General features: G+C 45.3%; 1 protein-coding gene across 1 annotated transcript; it reads right to left on the bottom strand.

The window, feature by feature from the left end:
- Window positions 1-524: 524 nt before the first annotated feature.
- On the bottom strand, window positions 525-18,966 carry NDP (norrin cystine knot growth factor NDP). The gene is made up of 3 exons (XM_072852370.1): window positions 18,757-18,966; window positions 8,010-8,364; window positions 525-1,093 (listed from the first exon to the last, which is right to left on the bottom strand). The coding sequence occupies exons 2-3, from the start codon at window positions 8,181-8,183 to the stop codon at window positions 866-868; spliced, it is 402 nt and encodes a 133-aa protein (XP_072708471.1). The 5' UTR covers window positions 8,184-8,364; window positions 18,757-18,966; the 3' UTR covers window positions 525-865.
- Window positions 18,967-19,814: the final 848 nt, after the last annotated feature.

Genomic DNA, 19,814 nt, shown 5'->3' with positions numbered 1-19,814 from the left:
TTGGTGGCTCTGGCTCTGTACATCAACAGGTCTACCCAAGTTAAGAAAAGACTCTGTTTAGTATGTGCCATTTTAATCTTTGATTAGTTTTTAGTGTTTGAATAATGGCTTTTGTGACAGATGTGATGTGTCACATTTCCAGGCTTTTAGAGGGGAATAATGAGTCTCCTTTCACTTCTCAGCAGTCACTCAGCCACTGAACTCTGATGCTGCATGCTGCAAATAATCATTTCAGCTGGCTAGGGCTGGGTAATCCCAGAGCGACATTTCATATCCAGTTCACTTTTCAATGATTTATTTGTAATTTCTGCTAAACCACAGTTAAAGTTATCCAGCGCTTGGCTGCTAGATCAGTAACAGATAACCCTTGCCAACAACACAGTTTGTTTTGAAGGCCAATATAACTAGGAGACTGAGAATAAATTGATAGGTTAAGAGGTTGTATGTGGGAACTGATGCCCATCCTCTGTCCGAACGCCAACTTCCAGAGTGCAGTGCTGTCATCCAGCTGACCTTCCTCTCTTTTCCCCTGCTGCCCTTGGCCTAAAGTAAAAGCACCTCTCTGTAGTCAGAGCTGAGCCTGAAAAAGAAGAAACTCGCAAAAATATCCTTTCAGAAAAAAAGAAAGGCTTCTTAAAAACAAGTCCTCGTGCTTTCGCCTTTGTCACAGCCCACGCTTCGGTACCGGCACCATCCAGGGCCCCAGGATATTTCACTCTTTAGCTCTCAGATCCAATCCAGCCTGGTTAGTCCTGTCCTCACTGCAATTGTATGCCGGGAGCGTTGGCCTCACCTCGGGTTACTTCTTGGGAGCCTTCCCCAACAGCAGCATCCCAGTCTCCCCTCTGCTGCGGCAGGTGTGTCCCTAGGAGTTGCACTCCTCGCAGTGGCAGGAGAGGATGTAGCGATAGGTGGCAGTGAGCCGCATGCCCCCCGAGCATCGCAACCGCATGGCCTTCAGCTTGGAGGTCTGGGGCCGGCAGCAGTGGCAGGTGGAACGGAAAGGCTGCTTCAGGACGGTGCTGAAAGAAACCATCGGCTCCGAGCGCGATGTCTGGCTGCAGCGCCCTTCGCAGCGAGCCAGCAGCACCATCTGCAAAGGAAGAGAGACGGGTTAGGAACCGTGCCCCCATGGCTGCCAGCACGCAGCTAACACCGGCAGATGGGTACCTCCTTCCAGTCTGGTCTTTCTTCATTTACTGCATCTCCCTACCTCAGCAAGGGCACCCAGCCCCACACAGTGCATTGCCCCCGAGCTGTGTCTGAGAGAGCGGAGGAGGTAACGCGGGCAGGAGGAAAAGAGAGTCTCCTCCCGGAGTCCCAGGCACCGACACCGATACGGACTACGGGGCCTGGTTTTCTGAAAGCTGACCTCAGAGCTCCAAACGATCACAGCCAGCCCTGCTCTCCAGGCACTGCAGCTGTGGCTTGCTGACTCCAGATTTGTGGCAGCCAAGGCCTTAAATCATCAGCCAGACTGATACTTTGGTTGGATACTTTCCAATATTTTGCCTGTATACTAATGATCAGCAGAACTGGTCCTCAGGGCCAGTGAATGTCTCAAGTGCTTAGCTATATGAACATACAGAGTAGAAATGTACAGAAGATGCTCAGTTTATTGCTTCTAAAGAAGTAAGTTTCTAGGTTCTTTTACAAAGAGCACCTTGAATATGTGTATATATATAATTGCATCAGTTGTATCTATATAAAAAGCACTGTACAGCATAAGGCAGTGAAAATGTAAACAAGATGAACTCCTTGCCAAACGTGAGGGTTCACTAGTGAGATTTTCCACAAGCAGTGCAGGCTCCATGGTTCTTCTTCTCCTGAGTTCACCGACTGAGCTGTGACCAGAGCACGGTCATTTGCACAACAGGAGGCTCTAAGGAAGGAAAGCCCATGGGGCGTCACCTACTCCCCTCCCAACCCCTTGTTGAGCAGAGGAGTTGGATAGAGTGTCCTAAACTCTATAGAAAATACAGAAGGGTCTTCTAAAGCTCAGGAAATCATGTGGTTAGAAACAGTTGCTATCACCTTGATAACGGGTAAGTGTTGGACAAGCTTAAACAAACTCTTACACCTTCATGGGGAATGAAATATTATTTAAGTCCGGATCAGCTATATCTCATTAACCAACACAAAATTCAAAATCGACTCATTGTATCATCCCAACAATGTCAAAATGTGACAGAGGTGAGAAAGTAGGCAGTAAAACAGTTGTAAGTCTATCCTATAACCAAGGAAGAAAATTACATTTTAACCATGCTCCCCATATCTTATGGTTTTTCCAGACAGTCTAAAAGGATAACTACAAATGTCACAGCAAATATTTTACAACATTAAACATTTCGGAACTTCTTTCACCACACACAATCAGTTGGCTGCAAATCTCCAAGTCTTGCAAGCAGGTATGTCAAATGTTTAATTTTCTCTTTAGTCAGAGTCATGAGGAAAGATAAGAGAGAAAGACAGAGAGAATATTCCTAGTATAAAGTAGGAAATACCAGCACTGCCTGTGTCCATGGGAAAGGCACTGATCATCCATAAAGCACATACTTCGGACAGTCCTTAAAAATGGCTCTTCCAAGAGTATTTGCATGCTAAATTGTTTGCTTGGAAATGTATTAATATATTAACGAGTACACTTCAGTCAACACAGACAGATCACAAGGAAAATGTCTTCATGAGCTAATGATCACGGGTTGGTACTGTCTTGTTCCTTGGTTTAATTAAGAGATGGGTTCTTGTCGCGCTCCAATAAATTTACCATCCTTCACGATTTGTAGCATAAATTTATGGTCCCCTTCCTGTGATGCTGCCTGTTCATAAGCACTTTAGTATAATTCACTTTAGCTGTTAGTAGTAATATGGTGAGAAGAAAATTTCAGTGCACTGTTGAGCCACAACCTGGCTTTAGACCTATCAGCTATGTCAAGCTCCTTAATACCAGTGTCTGTAGTGTATATGAAAACAGGGAAAGAGACAATTATTACAGTGCTATCAACCCGTTACTCACAGATGAAGATCCACTTTTGTCCCCTGGTAAACAAAACTCACTTTCCATAGTGACAGGCAGGCAGCTGGTGGAGAGCTGCACAGGTATTTAATCCTGCCTGTATAGCAAAGGAAAGACAGCAGATTGGGACATTTTAAAAAGTTAGTTTCCTTCCCAGCATCTTGACAGCTCTTGTTAGGTCCCCCACTTTGACCAGTTCACCAGACTGTGAGCATGCTCTGTCACAGGCTGTTCCCATGCGTTCGGCTGAAGAGGAGGGTGAGGAGCAATCCAATGGCAGCTGGCAACTGCTCGAAGGGGGGTTGCAAAGACAACGGAGCCAAACACTCCTCAGGAGTAGCAACAGGGGACATGCAATGGCCACAAGTTGCTTTTTGGGAGGTTCAGAGGAGCTCGAGAGTCCCTTCCAACCAACATTTCTATGATTCTGTGATTTCAGCCCAAGTGGAACAGCACACGTTGCTGTATGGTGGAGGTGACTTCTAATGGTTGATGCTTCTGGAGCTGGAACAGTTAGTCACTTCTGGTGCTGTTACCCTAAGGACTTTTTATGGCACGCATCTGCTCCTGTGTCTGCAGGTACTTTCAGAAATGCCAGGAAAAAAATAAACCAACCTCCAAGGAACAGGGTTAAGGACTACAGTGCAACAGTGTAATTATAGGGCAGAATTATCTGATGTGCCAATATCTGTGTCGGAACACATTTCTTATGAACATCAAGCTTTCTAATACAAAAACAGTCAGTATTTCTTCAATGTGCAACTGCATTTATAATTGCTTTGCAACCTTTGTATTTAAAAACAAGTTTTATTCTGTGGAGATTCTAATCTCAAATTTTGCTGGCTACTTAGTTTTTCATAAGAGTGTAGTCAATATTCATATCGTGTAAAATTACACAGTGTTGGTTTTATGCCCTGTTTTTGGATGACAGTATAAATTTTTACAAATGGCACAGCACCATGGGTATCAAGTCAAACTTGCAGGATAAAAAATTTTCAGATTTCCCATTTTGATAGCTTTCTAAACTTCTGGGCTAACCTGAAGTCCTCAGCAAAATTTAACCTCCTCCTCCTCATAAATCCAGGACAGCACCAGTGGATTTTGGCAGGTGTGTGAATGAGCTGGAAATAGCATGTACTTTAAAAGCTTTGCTTTGCCATTTAGTCAATTGCACCAGCTGCTTATTGCATTGTATAGTATAGTGCAATAGAGATTATCGCCTAAATAATTAGTAATGCTATGATGGCACACCACAGTAATACAGTGGGTGTATATATAGTAAAAACGTGTGGGTATTTTATAACCTGATACCTAAGCCTCTTGGCTCCCCTCGTCTCCCGCACGTGTGAGCCTGTGCATGTCACCTTGCAATGCTGGATGCAGAAGCATGGTGCGCTGCAACGTGGGAACCGGGGGGGGTGTCTCACGTGTATGAGCAGCTAGGGAAAATAGGTTTCCTTACTTAAAGTCAGCAGTCTCACAGGTATCTGGATGGTCACAAAAGAGAGCAACGTGAACCTGAGGCAATATTTGACTGATCATTTGAGCTGTATTCTGGAAATTGCGAAGTTGTGAACTGGTTTGATATTAACAGTGTTTGTAGTCCTCTTCAGCAACAAGCTGAGGCCCGAAAGCAGATGGGCTGAGATGCATGAGAACAGACTTTCACACAGTATCCATGGCCTGGCTGTGAGCATGCATTACTGAAAAATCCTGAGCTACCCCATGAGCAAATATCTTCAAACATTTGCTAAATCTTTCTTCATCTGGTCCGTGTCTCTCAGGGCTGCATTCTTCAGTGCGAGGCTGTCAGTGGTAGCACTCTTCTGGCACAGCTGGAGGAAGCGCTTGTGACAGCCAAATTGTAATTTAGGAGGCTCTGGTTGCAGCGGCGAGGTGATCCAGTACATGGAAGACCAGTGGGTCTCCATGACAGAGGTCATGCAGAATCCAATAGGGTCAGGAAAGGCAGTACCTCATGAGCTGCCACAAACGTTTCCTTGAAGTCAAAGGAAAACTGTTTTTCAGGAACAAATTACCTCCTTCCATCCCTCCTTTGTGTCTCTTTTATACATTATGTTAGTATAATGGGCTATGTTTCCGATGGCTTTGGAAACCTGTTTTCAACATCTGCCTGAGGTCACAAGCAAGAGGGATTTTAATGATTAAATTATATTGGGTGGATGTTTCCAAATGTAACAAAACTACTTCCCATGTGGGTACAATTGGCAGCCTCCACAGAGAAGCACGGTGGACATAATCCTTTTTTAACCAAGACGGACAGCAAACGTAATACATCTTGCAATTTCTGAAGCCATTTTTAACTTCTGTAATTTTATGCTGCACTAAGAGGGAAAACATACGGAGTGAAAAAGGGTGGCTCGGTGGAACCAATATATCATGCCAAAAAAGGGCAAAGTCTCTGCCTGACATCAATTGCCAGTCCAAGCTTCACAATGGAAACTCAGTGGAGACAAGAGATAGCACAATTCCCACAGCTACTCCCGCAGAACCTTCCTTTTTTTGACTTGTTTATGTTTTATCACAATATATATAGGAACAGACATTGTATCTAATTTTCATTAGCAAGTCTAATATTGGTCTGTGTTTATACGCTAGATTCAGAACAGAAGCCATATGTCTAGCAGGATGATTCAGATCCCTGAGACCTTAAAAAAAAAAGAGCTTGATCTAACAAACAGAAGTTTTCTAGGAAACGTCAAAATTATTTCACTGTGTATGGAAACTGTTTTCATTTTCCACTTCATGAGAAAGGCCATACAACTTGCAGTATTGTTAAAAAACTCTTCTTGAAATGGTTGTGGAATTTGGGAAGCCAAGAGATGTGATAATATTTTCAAACATGATTTCCATTAAAGGCTTGATTTAAAAAACGTCACTGACATTTTTGCAGTCAGAGTTACAAATGTTTATGTCAACAGCTTTTTTCTCAAAGCTCAGTTTTGAAACAATATGGTTTTCATTACAATGCCTTCCCTGTTCTCATTTCCTTCAGTCTCACTCCTAAAGGCCTGATTGCTGTTCTCCGTCATTAGGGATGTTAAGAAGTTGAGTTGTTGTTGGGTTTCCTTCCTCCCTTCTTTCCTTCCTTTCTTCCTTCCTTGGGCTATGTAGGAAGCAATGCCCCGAGCAGGGAAGAAAAGCATGGCTGGAGGTGAGGCACGGGCTGACGGCAGGGCGGGCAGGAGTGCGTGGAGCCGTGGGTCGGGGAGCGCAGGTGTAGCAGCCCCACAGCAAGTGCCCAGCTGGCCTGGGGACAGGAGGGGCTGCCTGTGGTGGTGGCTGCCGGAGAGCTGGCAGCGATGCGGGGCCAAGCGGAGGCAAAGCCGTGCTGTAGGAACCTGCTGCAGCTGGGGAATGGAGGTGGGTGGGTGACGGCCCACAGGAGAGGAGACACCAGGAGTAGGACCCAGCCCTTTGTCCCTGGGTCAGAGAAGCCCCATCCTTCATCCTCCAGGACTGGATTGCCTCAGGGGCTGCGCCTCGACCTGTTGTGTTCATCCTCTTTTGTCTGAGGCAGTATGCCCAGGTCAGTTATACTCTGCATTTCTCACCACCCTCGTGAAGTCACCACTTGTTATTCATTTGCTCTTCTGTGTGTAGAGGGGCAAAGGGGGATCCTACCCAAACCTGGAGACCAAAGGGCCTCTGGGGCCACCTACCATCTCGCCTGTGTTACGTACCGCAGCTACTCCTGCTCTCTGGCAGCACAGCGAGCCGAGAGCAAGGGCCAGCTGGGTGGGCCATCGCCCTCCTGCACCAAACCATCATGGTAGCGATGGCTTCTCAGGTGTAATGGGTGATCTGAATTGCCGTGGGAGGGGAGGGCTGCTAGCATCCCCCTGCCAGGACATAAAAACCACCCACACTTTTCACCTTTGCACTGGAGTCAACTGCAATAAAATCAATATTGCACAAACAGATGCATCTCTGCAGTGCTGTATGTTAATGCTGGATGTTTCCCAGATGGTAAGAAGGTCTAGTTGAGGCTAAGAGCAAAACAAAAGATCTCTCCTGAATCACAAGTAATGCACGATTTTGCTGTTTGAACTCAAGAGCAGTAGGGCAAATGCCTCTGATCTCCCACCCGCCTCCCATCGTTCTCTTACCCAACACAGGGCAAAAGCGTTGGCGCTGGTGGGTGTCCCCTTTTGTTAATCCAGGGATGTGGGTGCATAAGGCAAAGCCACTTTCTGCAGGGCAGAGGGATGGTCCAAGCAGAGACTACGTCTGAATACGCACTGGGTTAACTCAGCCGGAACAAATTAGGAAGATGAAAGGGACCAGAAAGGATTTTCCCATTGTTTCTCCCCATTCTTTCTCTCCACGCAATGAAATAAATGACTGTAGGCTACATGTGCAGGCTGCTAAACCATTTTGACACAAAATTTTTCAGGCTTGAAATCTCAAATGAAAGGCAATCTTGTATTTCCTTCTGCTCCTAAGCCCTACAGTAAACATCCAATTGACATTCTGCATGAAAACAAAGGCCTTGAAACTAAATGGGGAAAAAAACCTAGCAATGTTTTTCACATTCTTTTTTCTTTACCATTTTACAGCTTGATTCTTTATCGCAGTTCTTGACCTCGAAAGTTATAAGTTTACATACTCCAGATGAAAGACTCACTTGAAGGAGGGTGTGACTGGGACGATCTAAACTTCCAAACTAGCCCATCTCCTTGGTGCTGGTGGCTGAGACCCCAAGGTGCTCCTTTGAGTCTTATAATTTACTGCATGTTAGCTTTACCATCATGGTGTGTTTTTCCTTTGGAAAAAGTGAAAAGAGACTCAAGAGCCTTTCTCTCCAGCCCCAGTTCTGATGTACGCACACAGATGTCTCTACATCTGTATGTCTCTGCAGCTGGATTTTGGCAGCAAGGAATTTGTGCAGAGAAAAATCACCCAAAATGGCTCATTTTAACAACTCTGCTGACGCAGCACCCTGCTGCGAAGGGGTGAGGGAAGTCCTTACCTTTGAGCTACACTTGTACAGGGGGTGGCTGATGGAGTCGACGTAGTGATGCCTCATACAGCGGCTGGGGTCGGAGTCGATCATGAAGGAACTGTCTGTTTTACTGTCTGCATCTCCCATCATCGCCAGGAGCGAGAGCATGGAAATCGAAGCCGCAAGTACATGACTTCCCATTGTCGAGAAACTTCTCGCTGATAACAGCAGAGGGAGGTAGAGTATTAAAAAAACTCCAGATACTGGCAGCCAGTTCCTTTCCAGGATGGTGAAAAGTCTGGTTTAAGTCTCTTAGCTGTCATTCTTCTTCTCGAGTTGGAGTTTGCCGAGATTGTAATCCGTCAAAGAATCTCCTGCGTAGCTGGAATAAAAACAACATAAATCACAATCCTGACCAAAAGGACCTCTGGAGAAAAACAGACATAAATAATATTAAGGCATGCAGGATTTTTGCTAGCCAAAATACATGCTCTGAGTGAGCATCATTCCCACAGCAGGTAGAGTATACGGCATTAGGAAGGAGGTGTCCAGGCCTTGTTACTTTAAGCATTGCTTTATCATTTTACTGGGGAGAACTTTTTGACTTGTAACATCCCAAGTGGCGCAATGCCAATCTTTTTCACTTGGTGATGTCCCTAATGGGTTCCCCTCAAAACTGGTGATTAGTAACACATCAGAGACTTCTGCAAATTGAAAGGACTGTGTATCCACTCAAAGTGTCAAGGGGAGCAAAGCTAGGCTGCCTCCTGCATTGCAGATGGGAATTTCTGGCCTAGGTAGCACATGGAAAGGCTGGAGGCAGGTTGACCCCTGGCTCTAGGGGCTGCGTGTCGGTCTCCTGCAGCTGCCGTGCTGCAGGAACAAGAGGCGCCCCCAGGATGGAGGGATGCTGAGGGTCCGAGCCCAGGCATGAGCAAAGCGGTCTCCCGGGAAGCTTGCTGAGCACCGATCTGCACTGCGTGGAGGACTACCTAGGTCTCTGGCTGCCCTGCCCTCCTGAGTACCAAACTCACGTGCATTCAGGTGGGCATGCTTTATGTGCTCACTGTCAGGCTGCACTTGCTCAGTGTCAGTCTCTTCCCTGTTAACTGAAGAGCAGCATCTGAAAAATACATTATATTCCATAATATCCAAGTGCATCCCACCTATCAGCTGGGAAAAAAAATATATGTAGGTAGAGTCATGTGGATATCCACCCAGGCACCTGGATTTCTGGCACATGTTGGAGACCAGGAGATCCCCCAGAAAACAGGGGCCGGACAGCCCCCAGAACACTGCCCGGAGCTCTGTGCCAGCAGGGAAAGGAGGGCATCTCCCTTAGGTGCTTCATCACACCCCCTTGATCCTTCTCACAAAGACCGTAGTCCTACATGGGTGATTTAATTTCGCTTTTACTACAAACAGCTACAGCTTGAAAGAGCTGTGAATTATCCATCTAAATATAACCTGATGAAGCAAAGGATAGTCATAAGTAAAGTTAAAAGAGTGAGGACTTTCTGAAGAAACGTATGATAAAACAGTTCCCTGGTCACGAAGAAATGCTCCTGCAGAGCCTCTTGCCTATTTAAAGAGCTGGTGCGAGCCTTTATTGCCTTATACAAGCCTCTTTCAAAACTGTTTTCTGGGTTGCTGCCGATCCTCTAAACCAACTGATACTCATCTCCCAAACAGCCTGAAATTACAAGGCCTCCCCACCAGAGTGCTTGATGATTTGTGTGTTGCTTTATAGCTTGCTCAAACGCTTTTGTGAGAGGAGCGCATAGCAGTGAGAAACACTTCCAGAGCTCATCCAAGTTGGGAGTCGGGATTTGTCGGGCTGAAGTGACATACAAAGTCTCATGCTGGGAAGAAATGTAATTAGGGATGCTCTGTGCTAGACATTTTTTAAAGCCTTTTTTGGGTTTCAAACTATTGTCCCTGTGCCTAAGTAGGAAAGGAAAAATGATGTGACTGTGGATTTAATAGACAATATATTTTTTTCCTGGAGTCTGACCTATGACCTGGTGTATTTTCCTCAAGCAAATGTTTTTCAGTGGATATGGCATTAAAAAAAATACTATGTCTTTGCAGTATAAGGAGCTTAAACAACGCTAAACATATAAGGATCTTGGATACATTTATGCACAGTTTCATTCATGTCAATAAGTATCCCTCCAAACAGGGAGGGGTAAGAGAGAAATCTCCCGGCCATGGGAGCTGGGACAGACTCCTTCCCAGAATTGAACTGTACTACTCTGGTTCATGCAGATGATGCCCAAGGGTTAGCTAACAGGAGGAGTTATAAACTTTTTTTTTTTTTTAATTTAACCTTTTACCTACATTCCTATTCTTCTTTATAAAGAGGTTGACCAAAACACGCTGCTTGGCAAGGTCTCTCTCCAACATAGTTAATCAGTATTACACACCCAGTAATTCCCTCTCTGTCCAAATAAATTTACTTGATATTGGACGGAATCATCTCATGTAATACTACATCCAGGGATCCCCATTTCCCACTCTCTCTGTCCCACTGTTCATTTTGTGCTTCTATATCTTTCTATGGTTTTGATCAGTATGATTTAATACAGTGAGAGAAATCTGGAGTCCTGGCTCGGTTTTCAAAGGCTTATCTCTCTAGTTTTCTTCAGGAAATAATTGGATGACATAGAGTCTGCCTCATAAAAACACTCTGAGAAAGCTGGAAAGAAACAGGGAAAAATGTGAGAAAAGGAAGACGTCTGTACCTTCTTCAGGATAGGCACAGCACAATACAAAAAGTATTAACACTTTCACAACCTTTTAAAATTGCCCTGATACTTCCCTGGCAAAGAAATGTAGCAGGCTTTGGTAACAAAACTTTGAAAGAAGAAAAAAGTACAGTTATCACATATTGGTTAGTAAAAAGAGAGACCACGGATGTAAATGTGACCCATCTTTTGTGAAAAAAAAAACCCTGTCTACAGCTGTTGATAGAGATACTGGCAAAACGAGTGTGTAGGTATTGGGAGCAGGACTGCAGACAACACCAGGCTATTTGCACATGCCAGTATCTCCTGAAAAACCTATCTGAAGTATACACATACATTTTTCAAGTACATATGCCATATGTAATTGAGATATATGGAAAAAGAGTCTCACAGGGACATTTAAACATATAGAAGTTAGGCTGTAGATTTTTGATTGTGTAAAAAAAGTCTAAATATTTTCACTCAGGTACATCACTGTGATGAAGTATGTTGACATTTTCCTTTTCCAGCTGATATTGTGCAATGGAATTTCACTTTAAATTAGCATTCTTTTTTTTTAAAAGTCCCCGTGTTGTCCAAAACCAGAAGCAAGTAGACCTGTAATCATTAATCACTATAGCTGTACTTACAATGACATTTTGTTTCATTTGGAAAATACACTTTTTAATCAAAATCAACAATCTCACATAGAATTTTTTTCTTTTATTTAAGCTGTTTTTTCCTCAGTTTCTTTTCATGTGAAAAACTGTGGTAAACAGCTCATCTGCCAAGCTAACAAAAGGGAAGCCAAAATGCTTCCTCTTTATCCCGTAAAGAAAAAGATGCAAAGGTGACTTCATATTCTCAGGCTGAAAACTGGCTACAAAAAAATTTGGCCTAACAGTGGATGAAAATCACCACTTCCCATTTTTTCAGAATTCACTGCTATGGGCATTACATGTTGTTAGTAATAGGCTTATAGTGCCCTTTCCATGTAACTAGTTTTCAGGAGTTCATAGAGATATAACATGCTAAAAGCTGTTACAGCTGTTACCTAAAAACTGCAGGGAAAAATAGAAGACATCCCAAAGAAAGACCATATGAACGTACAATCCAAGTCTGTATTGCACATGGACATAGGGGCAGAGGTAGGGTTATTTTTCCAACTTTATGTTGTTATTAACTGCTTTTTGAATGCTGAAATAAAGATTTCTTATCACAGTCTTAATATCATTTAGAGAGTGGTGAAGGTTAAGATTTTGTTTTGCTTTAAGGACAGAAGAAAATTCCATCATCTGGAATTATTTAGCCAGTCACTTTGTGAGAATGTAAACAGAAATTCCCTCTTTGCTATGTGTCTTGGAAAAAAGAAAGAGCTGAGCAATTCTCCAAAGGTCTATAGGGTCTGCACAGCTTTTACCCTGGAAGGTAGGAAGGGAGCAATGGAAAAGCTCATTTATGGTGTAACTTCTACTTAGCTGTTCCCTGCTCCTGAGCCCCGTGAATTAGGCATGCACGTATGCTCAGCTTGGCCTTCGTTTGCTGTGCATTTTCCATATTTGAGACTCATGCTTGACGATGGGGGTACAATTCAAGTCACTCAAGGCCTTTTATGTTTTGGAGGCTGCCAAAATCCTGTTGGAGGAGCAGTGTGTATATATAACTAAGCCTGGCCTTGCCTGCTGTGCATATTTAGTAAACACAATTACTTGGATCCTACTATGTGGTTCCCTCATTCTGAATTTGTTATGTAAACAGAGGAGTTACAAGACTACTCAGTTTCTCCAAACTCCAGCCCTAAAAAAGTGTCACTAACCATATATGTGTATATATACATTGTGTGTGTGTGTGTAGTTTGCCACTGCTGTTCTGACAAAAATGCCAGCAAGATCTTTATGAAACCAAAATGGATTTCTCAAGAACTCTCTCTAACCTGGAAAGGTTTAGGCCAGAAAGATAAGGATTTGCGGAGTTTGCACTCCAAGATCTGGACTGGCGTGGAAATGACTGTGTTGGTCAAACTACACAGTTTGTAGTTACCCAAACTACACAGTTTGGGTTACACCAGGGTTTGTTCTGCAGGGCTAAACTCCCCACTGCCATGAGAAACCCCCCCACGAAAGGGGCTGGCGGTAGGAAGCGAGGGAGGAGCAATCTGTGCTGAAGACAACCCCAGTCCCCCAGCCCCAGGCATGGGGTAGCACTGCGGTGTCCCCGCTGCTGCCGCTGCCTGGCCACGGTGCTCGCGTGGCCCACGGCGACTCGTCACCAGGATTTCTGAGTAACAGATCTGTGCTTTCAGGGAACTTGGGGAACCAATCGTTCTGCTCCCGCAATGAGTTGCCAAAGCCCCAGCTGGGCGGTCGGCTGGGGGCCCCTGCGTACAGAGCTGCCACACGCTCTACCACAGCCCCCAGTTGACAGCGGCTGTGGGTCTGCCCTTACGCCAGGGCTACCCCTGTGAAGGGGTACCCTTCTCCCAAAGCCATGTGTTGTTCTGTGTGTCCACAGCTCAAGTCTTGCTCTAAGGCCAGATCTCTGCTGGGACATTAAAGCCCCCCGCAGTGGCTCTCCAGTGCTGTGGCCATGTGGCATGGCGTGGTCTGCTCCCAGACTTCCTCCAGCCTCCACGGCACTCAGAAGGCTTCCAGCCCACGCAACTGCCCGCACCATGCCCAGGAACCACTTGGGAAGCACTGTGTGCTGTGGGGCAAAATCGTACGCGTGACTGTTTCAGCAATTTAAGGGAACAGTTTATCTAGTAGAAGAGACAACCTAAGATGCTGTGCCTGATCCTGCTTTCTCTCAAATCAGCTCAGAGGCTTTATCAGCTCCAGTGTATGTTTTAGCTCTGTAAATAAATGTAGTCACCTTCTTATCTAGTTATTTTACTGTAGCCATTTCTGTCCTAGCAGTGAAGTAGCTGGCCTCCTACGTATGCTTTCGAAATCCTTGCTCCGCTCTGCAGCCGCCTTTCAAAACACCGGACAGAGTCACTGAGCGGCCATGTGGCAGCCGGGAAGCAGCAGGTGAACACAGGGAACTCCAGTTGTTTGCGAAATGCCTCCGTGCAGCATGTGAACAGGTTTCTTCCCCTCCCGAGACAGGGCAAATACCAAACTAAATATTTTGAGTGAGATCCTTACAGGTCTAAATAAGTGAAATGCTTCCCCCAGGCCTCATTGTGCTAAATGAGCGTTTGCCGCGCTGACATCCAGCTGTGCTGAAGCTTGTCCCCTTTGACACCAAGGGGAACGTTCTCACCCATCGTCCAGGAGCTCCATCCACCCATCACACAGCAGGTTGCAGGGCAGCGTGTGCCTGTGAGGAGGGCACACGAATAACACGCACTCCTGGCCAGAGCTGGCAACAGCTGGCGAGAGGAGAGGGGAAGGAAAAAGGCAGTAGAAAGGAAAACAGACTCAAAAGAAGGGACTTAAGCCTCTTCATCTGGGTGTCCACAGGAGGGAAGCACGTCTTCTGGTCCTACCGAGGCTGCGCTGTCCTACTGCCTGCCAGGCAGCAACTGCAGAGCATGGTCCCATAAAAACCAAGAAGGGAAAACGGACACTGCCTCTGAGCACTCAGAAATGTCAAGCACACTGGTAACTGAGAGAAACTCCTGCACATCATTTTCTGCTGTGAGGCTTTGCTAAATCTTTTAGTATTTCAGGAGACGAATACCTGTGACCGTAAGCAGACTGAAAAAATAGGAAGACCATGGTATTTGAAGCATAAGAAACAACATAGTAATTGCAGCAAATATAATGGAAGAACGCACTGCTGCAAGCACCCCTGGGAGCATCAGCACGCACGGGATGAGCACGCATGGGACTGGGTCCCCGGGCTTCAATGGAGGGACTTGTGTAAGGCCCCCACAAGCGTTCACGTGGCGGGGACCCGGTGCACGAGGTGGAACAAATTAGGCTGAACAGCACTTGAGCTGGCTGAGCCTCCCTCTCCTTTTGAAGTTTCCAAGAATGTTTCCAGTCCTTCAGGTGGCTCGGAGAGGGGGAGCTCACAGCACCTTCCTGCTAGGCGGTTGAAATAACAAACTCTAGTGGGTACTGCAAGCTGGCGCCCTGCCAGCAGACAGGCACAGGCCAACATGGAGAAAAGGTTTTTAATACACTCGCAAAGAATAACTACTGGTGGACAAAAGAGCACTTGTATTTTTATTCTTTCCTTTTCCTGCTTCCAGGAAACTTTAAATGCATTGATTAGGGGCATGCATGGGATCTCTCTCTAATGAGCTAGTAGAGCCATTTAATGGCGAGGTGATGCCAGCCTTGGATTTTTTCTTTATTCTTGTGTCTCGCTGAATATCCAAGTAGTCATGGTCTTGAGTCTGGGACAGGAATTGAGAGGAATACGGTTTTCCACTTGCTCGTCCAGAGGGTGCACTCCTCAATGAGGCACCAGGCGCAGAGCCGAGCTGTCTAAGTAAGGCTGCCCACGCCTCTCAGGAGGCAAACCAGCAAGGGTGGCTGCTGGCTCAAGTGCAGATATTCCCAGCCAAGCATTAGCTATAGGATTTGCTTCAGTAATTACCTCTACTTTAGTCTTATGACCCAACATGAGGAAAAATGACTCTTGGCCAAATGACAAGTTGCTGAGAGGTCTAGGGCATTCGGGCATGTGTCCTCTACCTGTTGGAGCGTGTTACAAGCAGGTGGGTGGTTTTCGTTCTCTGTCTTTTACTGTATTGCATGCCTGATGATTAGAGGTTGATTTAACATATTTCCTAGAGAACTCAAAGGACTGTAGTTATCAATAGATGCAGGAGTAGGAATGGGTTTCTTATTCTTTAATACTAAAGCAAAGACATCCCTGCCACCAGGACCAGCAGAGTGTGCTATGCATGCTGGAGAGAGCACATGATTGAAGGGGATGTTCCCTCTTTTCTGACCCTAGGGGCAAAATCCTCTCTTCTTTAAAATACAGGCAAAATTCAGACCACCATCCATATACCTTGGCCTCTGATAATTAAGGAACCTAACTATTTGGCTCATGGTAACAATTTTATGTCTTCTAACAAGGGGAAGAGCGTTCCCCTAGGTCCCACTCTCTTTGAGCCGTGCTGCTATGACAGTAATGCGATTGTCACTGCCATGGTATGCTTAACCTTTGCCAAACCAGAGCTGAGGCATTAACTCAGATCCTCAACTCACATGTCTTAAAGGGCAACATAACCTGTGCTGCCTCCGCACTGCCGGACCGACACAGTTTGCAGCTCAGTAATAATAAGCACGTAAATGTGACAAGCATAAGCCGTAACAATGATTGATGCAAATAGAAGAATAACAAAGAGAAGCTGAAAAATAGCAATGTGGTGGAATTCCTAGGACCGGTGTCTCCATGGCACCAGCAGCCTGATACACTGACACCAGAAGAAAGGCTACACTCGCCTGTGGTAGAAAGGATCTCCGTGCCATGCAATGAAATTCCAGAGAACAGGACAAGGACTGATGGTGTCTGGAAGTGGTAGTGCCACTGCTACCCGGATAATAGTCTGAATTAGATTATGTGAAAAAAGAAGGAATATATAGACGGCCAGCTGCTCAAAGGCTTACTACAACCTTGCTTTTATTGTTCTGCTAAGTTAGAGGTGGGGCATCAGAGGGATTCCTAACATACCACTACTGAGAAATTTTAATATGTTCCACACTGACACATATAAAAAGGAAATAACAGCTGATCATAGTCAGCGGAGACTGCAGCATCTCTTCGTATGCAGGCACAGAAGCGTGGGCAAAATGGGGTGCTCTTGGCCAGGGAGACTCAGGCACCCTAGCTAACCTGACACCAGGTGAACCTTTCTACTGCCATTGAGCTGAGTTTCAGCGACAGGGCTGTCAAGCGGGAAGCAAGACAGCAGGAAAAAAGGTGATCTGGGCATGGCTACTCACCCCATCCCAAGATACCAGGACGTGGAGAAGGGCAGGGGAGCTGAGAGGCTGCACATTTAACACTGATGAAAAGAAACACGTGTTTACACAACCGACAATGATCCGGTGGAACAAGATATCACAGAGGGCAAAAGTTTAGCTGGGCTCAGCAAAAGGACTTGTTATGTATGGGAGGGTTACAGTCATAAGGGTTTTATTTTTAAAGAGTTTTTGGAAGGGTTATAAACTCTCAGGACTCTGAGAGTTCAGTTGATGGGGTTAGGGAAAAATCCTTCACCACAGCAAGTTACCCCGTAGCTGCCTGCCATGGGGTCTCTATGTCTGTCTTTGATGTGGCCGCTTCCAGCCACGCTCAAGAGGTGGATTACTCAAATAACATGGGACTGTGGCATGGTCTCATGTAGCAAAACTTTTCTAAAACTCATAGAGACAAGTCTCTCCTCATACTCAGCAGGACACTAGAGGCAGAGGAATTTGTAGTATTTGTAATACAACTATCTAATATTTATAATTGTAATTACAATGGTGGTATTTGAAGAAAAAAAAAAAGGAGGTTTTTTTTCTTCTTTCGGTTAAACAAATAATCCGCCAGACTTGTTGCAAAAACAAATGTCTCAGTGGCTTCATGCAAGCTTTGCACCATAGATAGTCAAGTCCCTTCAAGGTCCAAGAACAACCTTGAGCACTTCCTAGTGCATCTGAGAGCAGACAAGCCAGGAAGGGGACACAGTCGGCCCCAGGGGAAATGGGGAATGAAGCCAGCTCCAGGACTGCTGTCAAATGAGTCACTGCAGGCATCGATACCAGCCCCCAAGGAGATGGCTTGCTTCCTTCCCACCTGGGCAAAAGAGATTGCAATCCTGCCAACTCAAGCAAGCAAGAGCATACATGTGCTTTCACAAGCCTCGATAGCACATGAGGGATTGTTCCGGTGGGGCAGATGGCTTTTGCAGAGGTCAGCCATGTGTAGGTAGATACCTGGGGTATTGCTACTGCAAACTGTACACAAGACTGTCCATAACAAGTATCCTGCTCTGCAAGAGGGAATCATCAGCATGCATGCATCTGATTAAAACCAGGCGCTGCGCAAAGCCAGGAAACCTACATGGGACACCTTCAGGTACAGATCTGAGCTCGTAACTAGAGTAATCAGCAGCAGCCCCTAATTATATCCCTTCACTCAATCAAATTTCATTTTATTTTGTAAGCTTGAAACACCTATTCCTTCCACATTTGCTTTTAACTGGAAAATCTAAAAGCATCTTCTTATAATACCAGTATTGCAAATCAGATTTCAGTATTCCAGCAAGAGCATGTCAATGTATGTATCAGTCACATTGGGAACCCCTGATTCAAGCTGGTAAGTAATTACTCACCAAATAGTTCTATTTAAGTTGAGGGAGTTATTCATGTGTATAACTGCTCAGAGATATGAGTAAGGTCCCACAGCCCAAGCAAAAGTGAGCATCGTTAGTAATTCAAAAGAAAAAAAAATAGAGGTCCTAAAATGTTGATGTTCTTTTGAGGAAGGACAAATAACAGCACTGTGATTGTTACATACACATTTATTGACCTCACCAGGCAGCTGGGTTGCTTCTATTAGAAAATAACTTTGCAGTGAGGAACTGATTTGAAGTGAATTTGTCCCCACTGTTGGTTTTAAATAATCATTTGCCTGTCCTTTTCCAATATGCAGAGTTCTCACCTCTCAGCCACTGGGACAGTTACAAAACTTTAGGAACTGTTAGTAACATTTAGCATATAGGAAACGTTTTTTCATCTCTAAAGAGCTGCAGAAACCTTAACAAGTTACTTGTCATGCCATCTGTCCCAGGCAGAAACAAATAAGATGTGTTATGGGGAGGCTATGGGAGAAATTTAAATGAACTTGAGAGGTAGGATAAGAAATCTGCCTGAAAGTCCCACGAGAGTCAGTCTGCACACACCATCTTGCAAATTCAGATTTGCCACAAGAACATTATCCCCCCCAACACACACTCTGCGTGAGCCTGCTTTACTGACACTACAGCAGTTAGCTAACGTAGTACTGAGATTGCTCTTCACATGGTTCAGCTTTGTAACTCTGTTTTTTGCTACTGCACCCATTAATTTGAACTTTTACAGGATGAATTCACTCACCTGAATCCTAGCAGCGAGACGGGGCTTTCTTCCTCAGCCAGGCTCTCTCGGGGCAGTGTCCGTTCCCGCGCCTCGCAGTTACACTACACTGACACTTTATCACTGGGCTCATAACAGTGAAACTCTTCTTTTGTCCCAAAGACACAGAGAACAGTTATGCTCGTGCCTCTGACGCTGATACACAGCAAAATGATCTGCCAGCAAAGGAGGAGAGCCTCCCTCTCTCCTTCAACAGGCAGTCTGGGGTCCTGCAGCATCCTCCCGTGTCAGCTACTGACTGCACAGCCACGCTGCATTACGTGTCGCGCTGACGGGGTCGGCTACCTACTAAATATACCCCTCAGCATTACAGCAAAGGCAAACACCGTGGCTTTCCTCATAGGTTTCAGCCAGTCAAGGGTGTATATTAAATCTGTTCTAATCCATAACCAGTGCTGTCCAGTCCATAGTAAAGCTTCCCAGAAGTTTGGATAAATAATAACGTGCAAATTAAGAGTGCTCCTGTGAAGCATGACACACAAAGCTAGAAATAAATATTGCCTGTTGTTTCAAATTATTCTAAGCACTTCGGCAGATGACTGGCAAGAGAACAGCATGAGTAAGTAGTGATAAAAGTAAACAGTCCAGCTTTAAACTAGCACGCTTGCCTGTGTTCATAGAGCCCTATTGTAATGGGACAAAGAGGGTGCTGGCGATACTGGCGCTCTCTCGATGAATTCAGGGCAGAGTCCAGCACGTCCATTCACTCCAAAGCCATAGAGCTAGGACCAGCGCAGAGCTGCAGACATGAGCCCGGCACGCTCACAAGAACAGACGTTTAACCAAGTTGCTCGCAAGCACACTGGGCTACCTATTTGACTGTGTACAGGCATCCTTCAGACAGGAGATATAGTTAAAGATACAAGGATAAGAAGGAGACACAGGTACTACCGCTGTCTTGATTCCACATCAACGCATTTTACTTTAAAAAATGGTACAAGGAGAACATGTGTTTGTCAGATAAAGAGATTAAGCACTCGGTTTAAGTCCATGTAACACTCAAAATCTGGAGGAATCTC

This window comes from Ciconia boyciana, chromosome 1, assembly GCF_034638445.1.
Source record: "Ciconia boyciana chromosome 1, ASM3463844v1, whole genome shotgun sequence".
NCBI classification, from domain to species: Eukaryota; Metazoa; Chordata; class Aves; order Ciconiiformes; family Ciconiidae; genus Ciconia; species Ciconia boyciana.
Note: the sequence above shows the minus strand (reverse complement) of the source record. Positions and strands in the feature narration are given on the sequence as shown.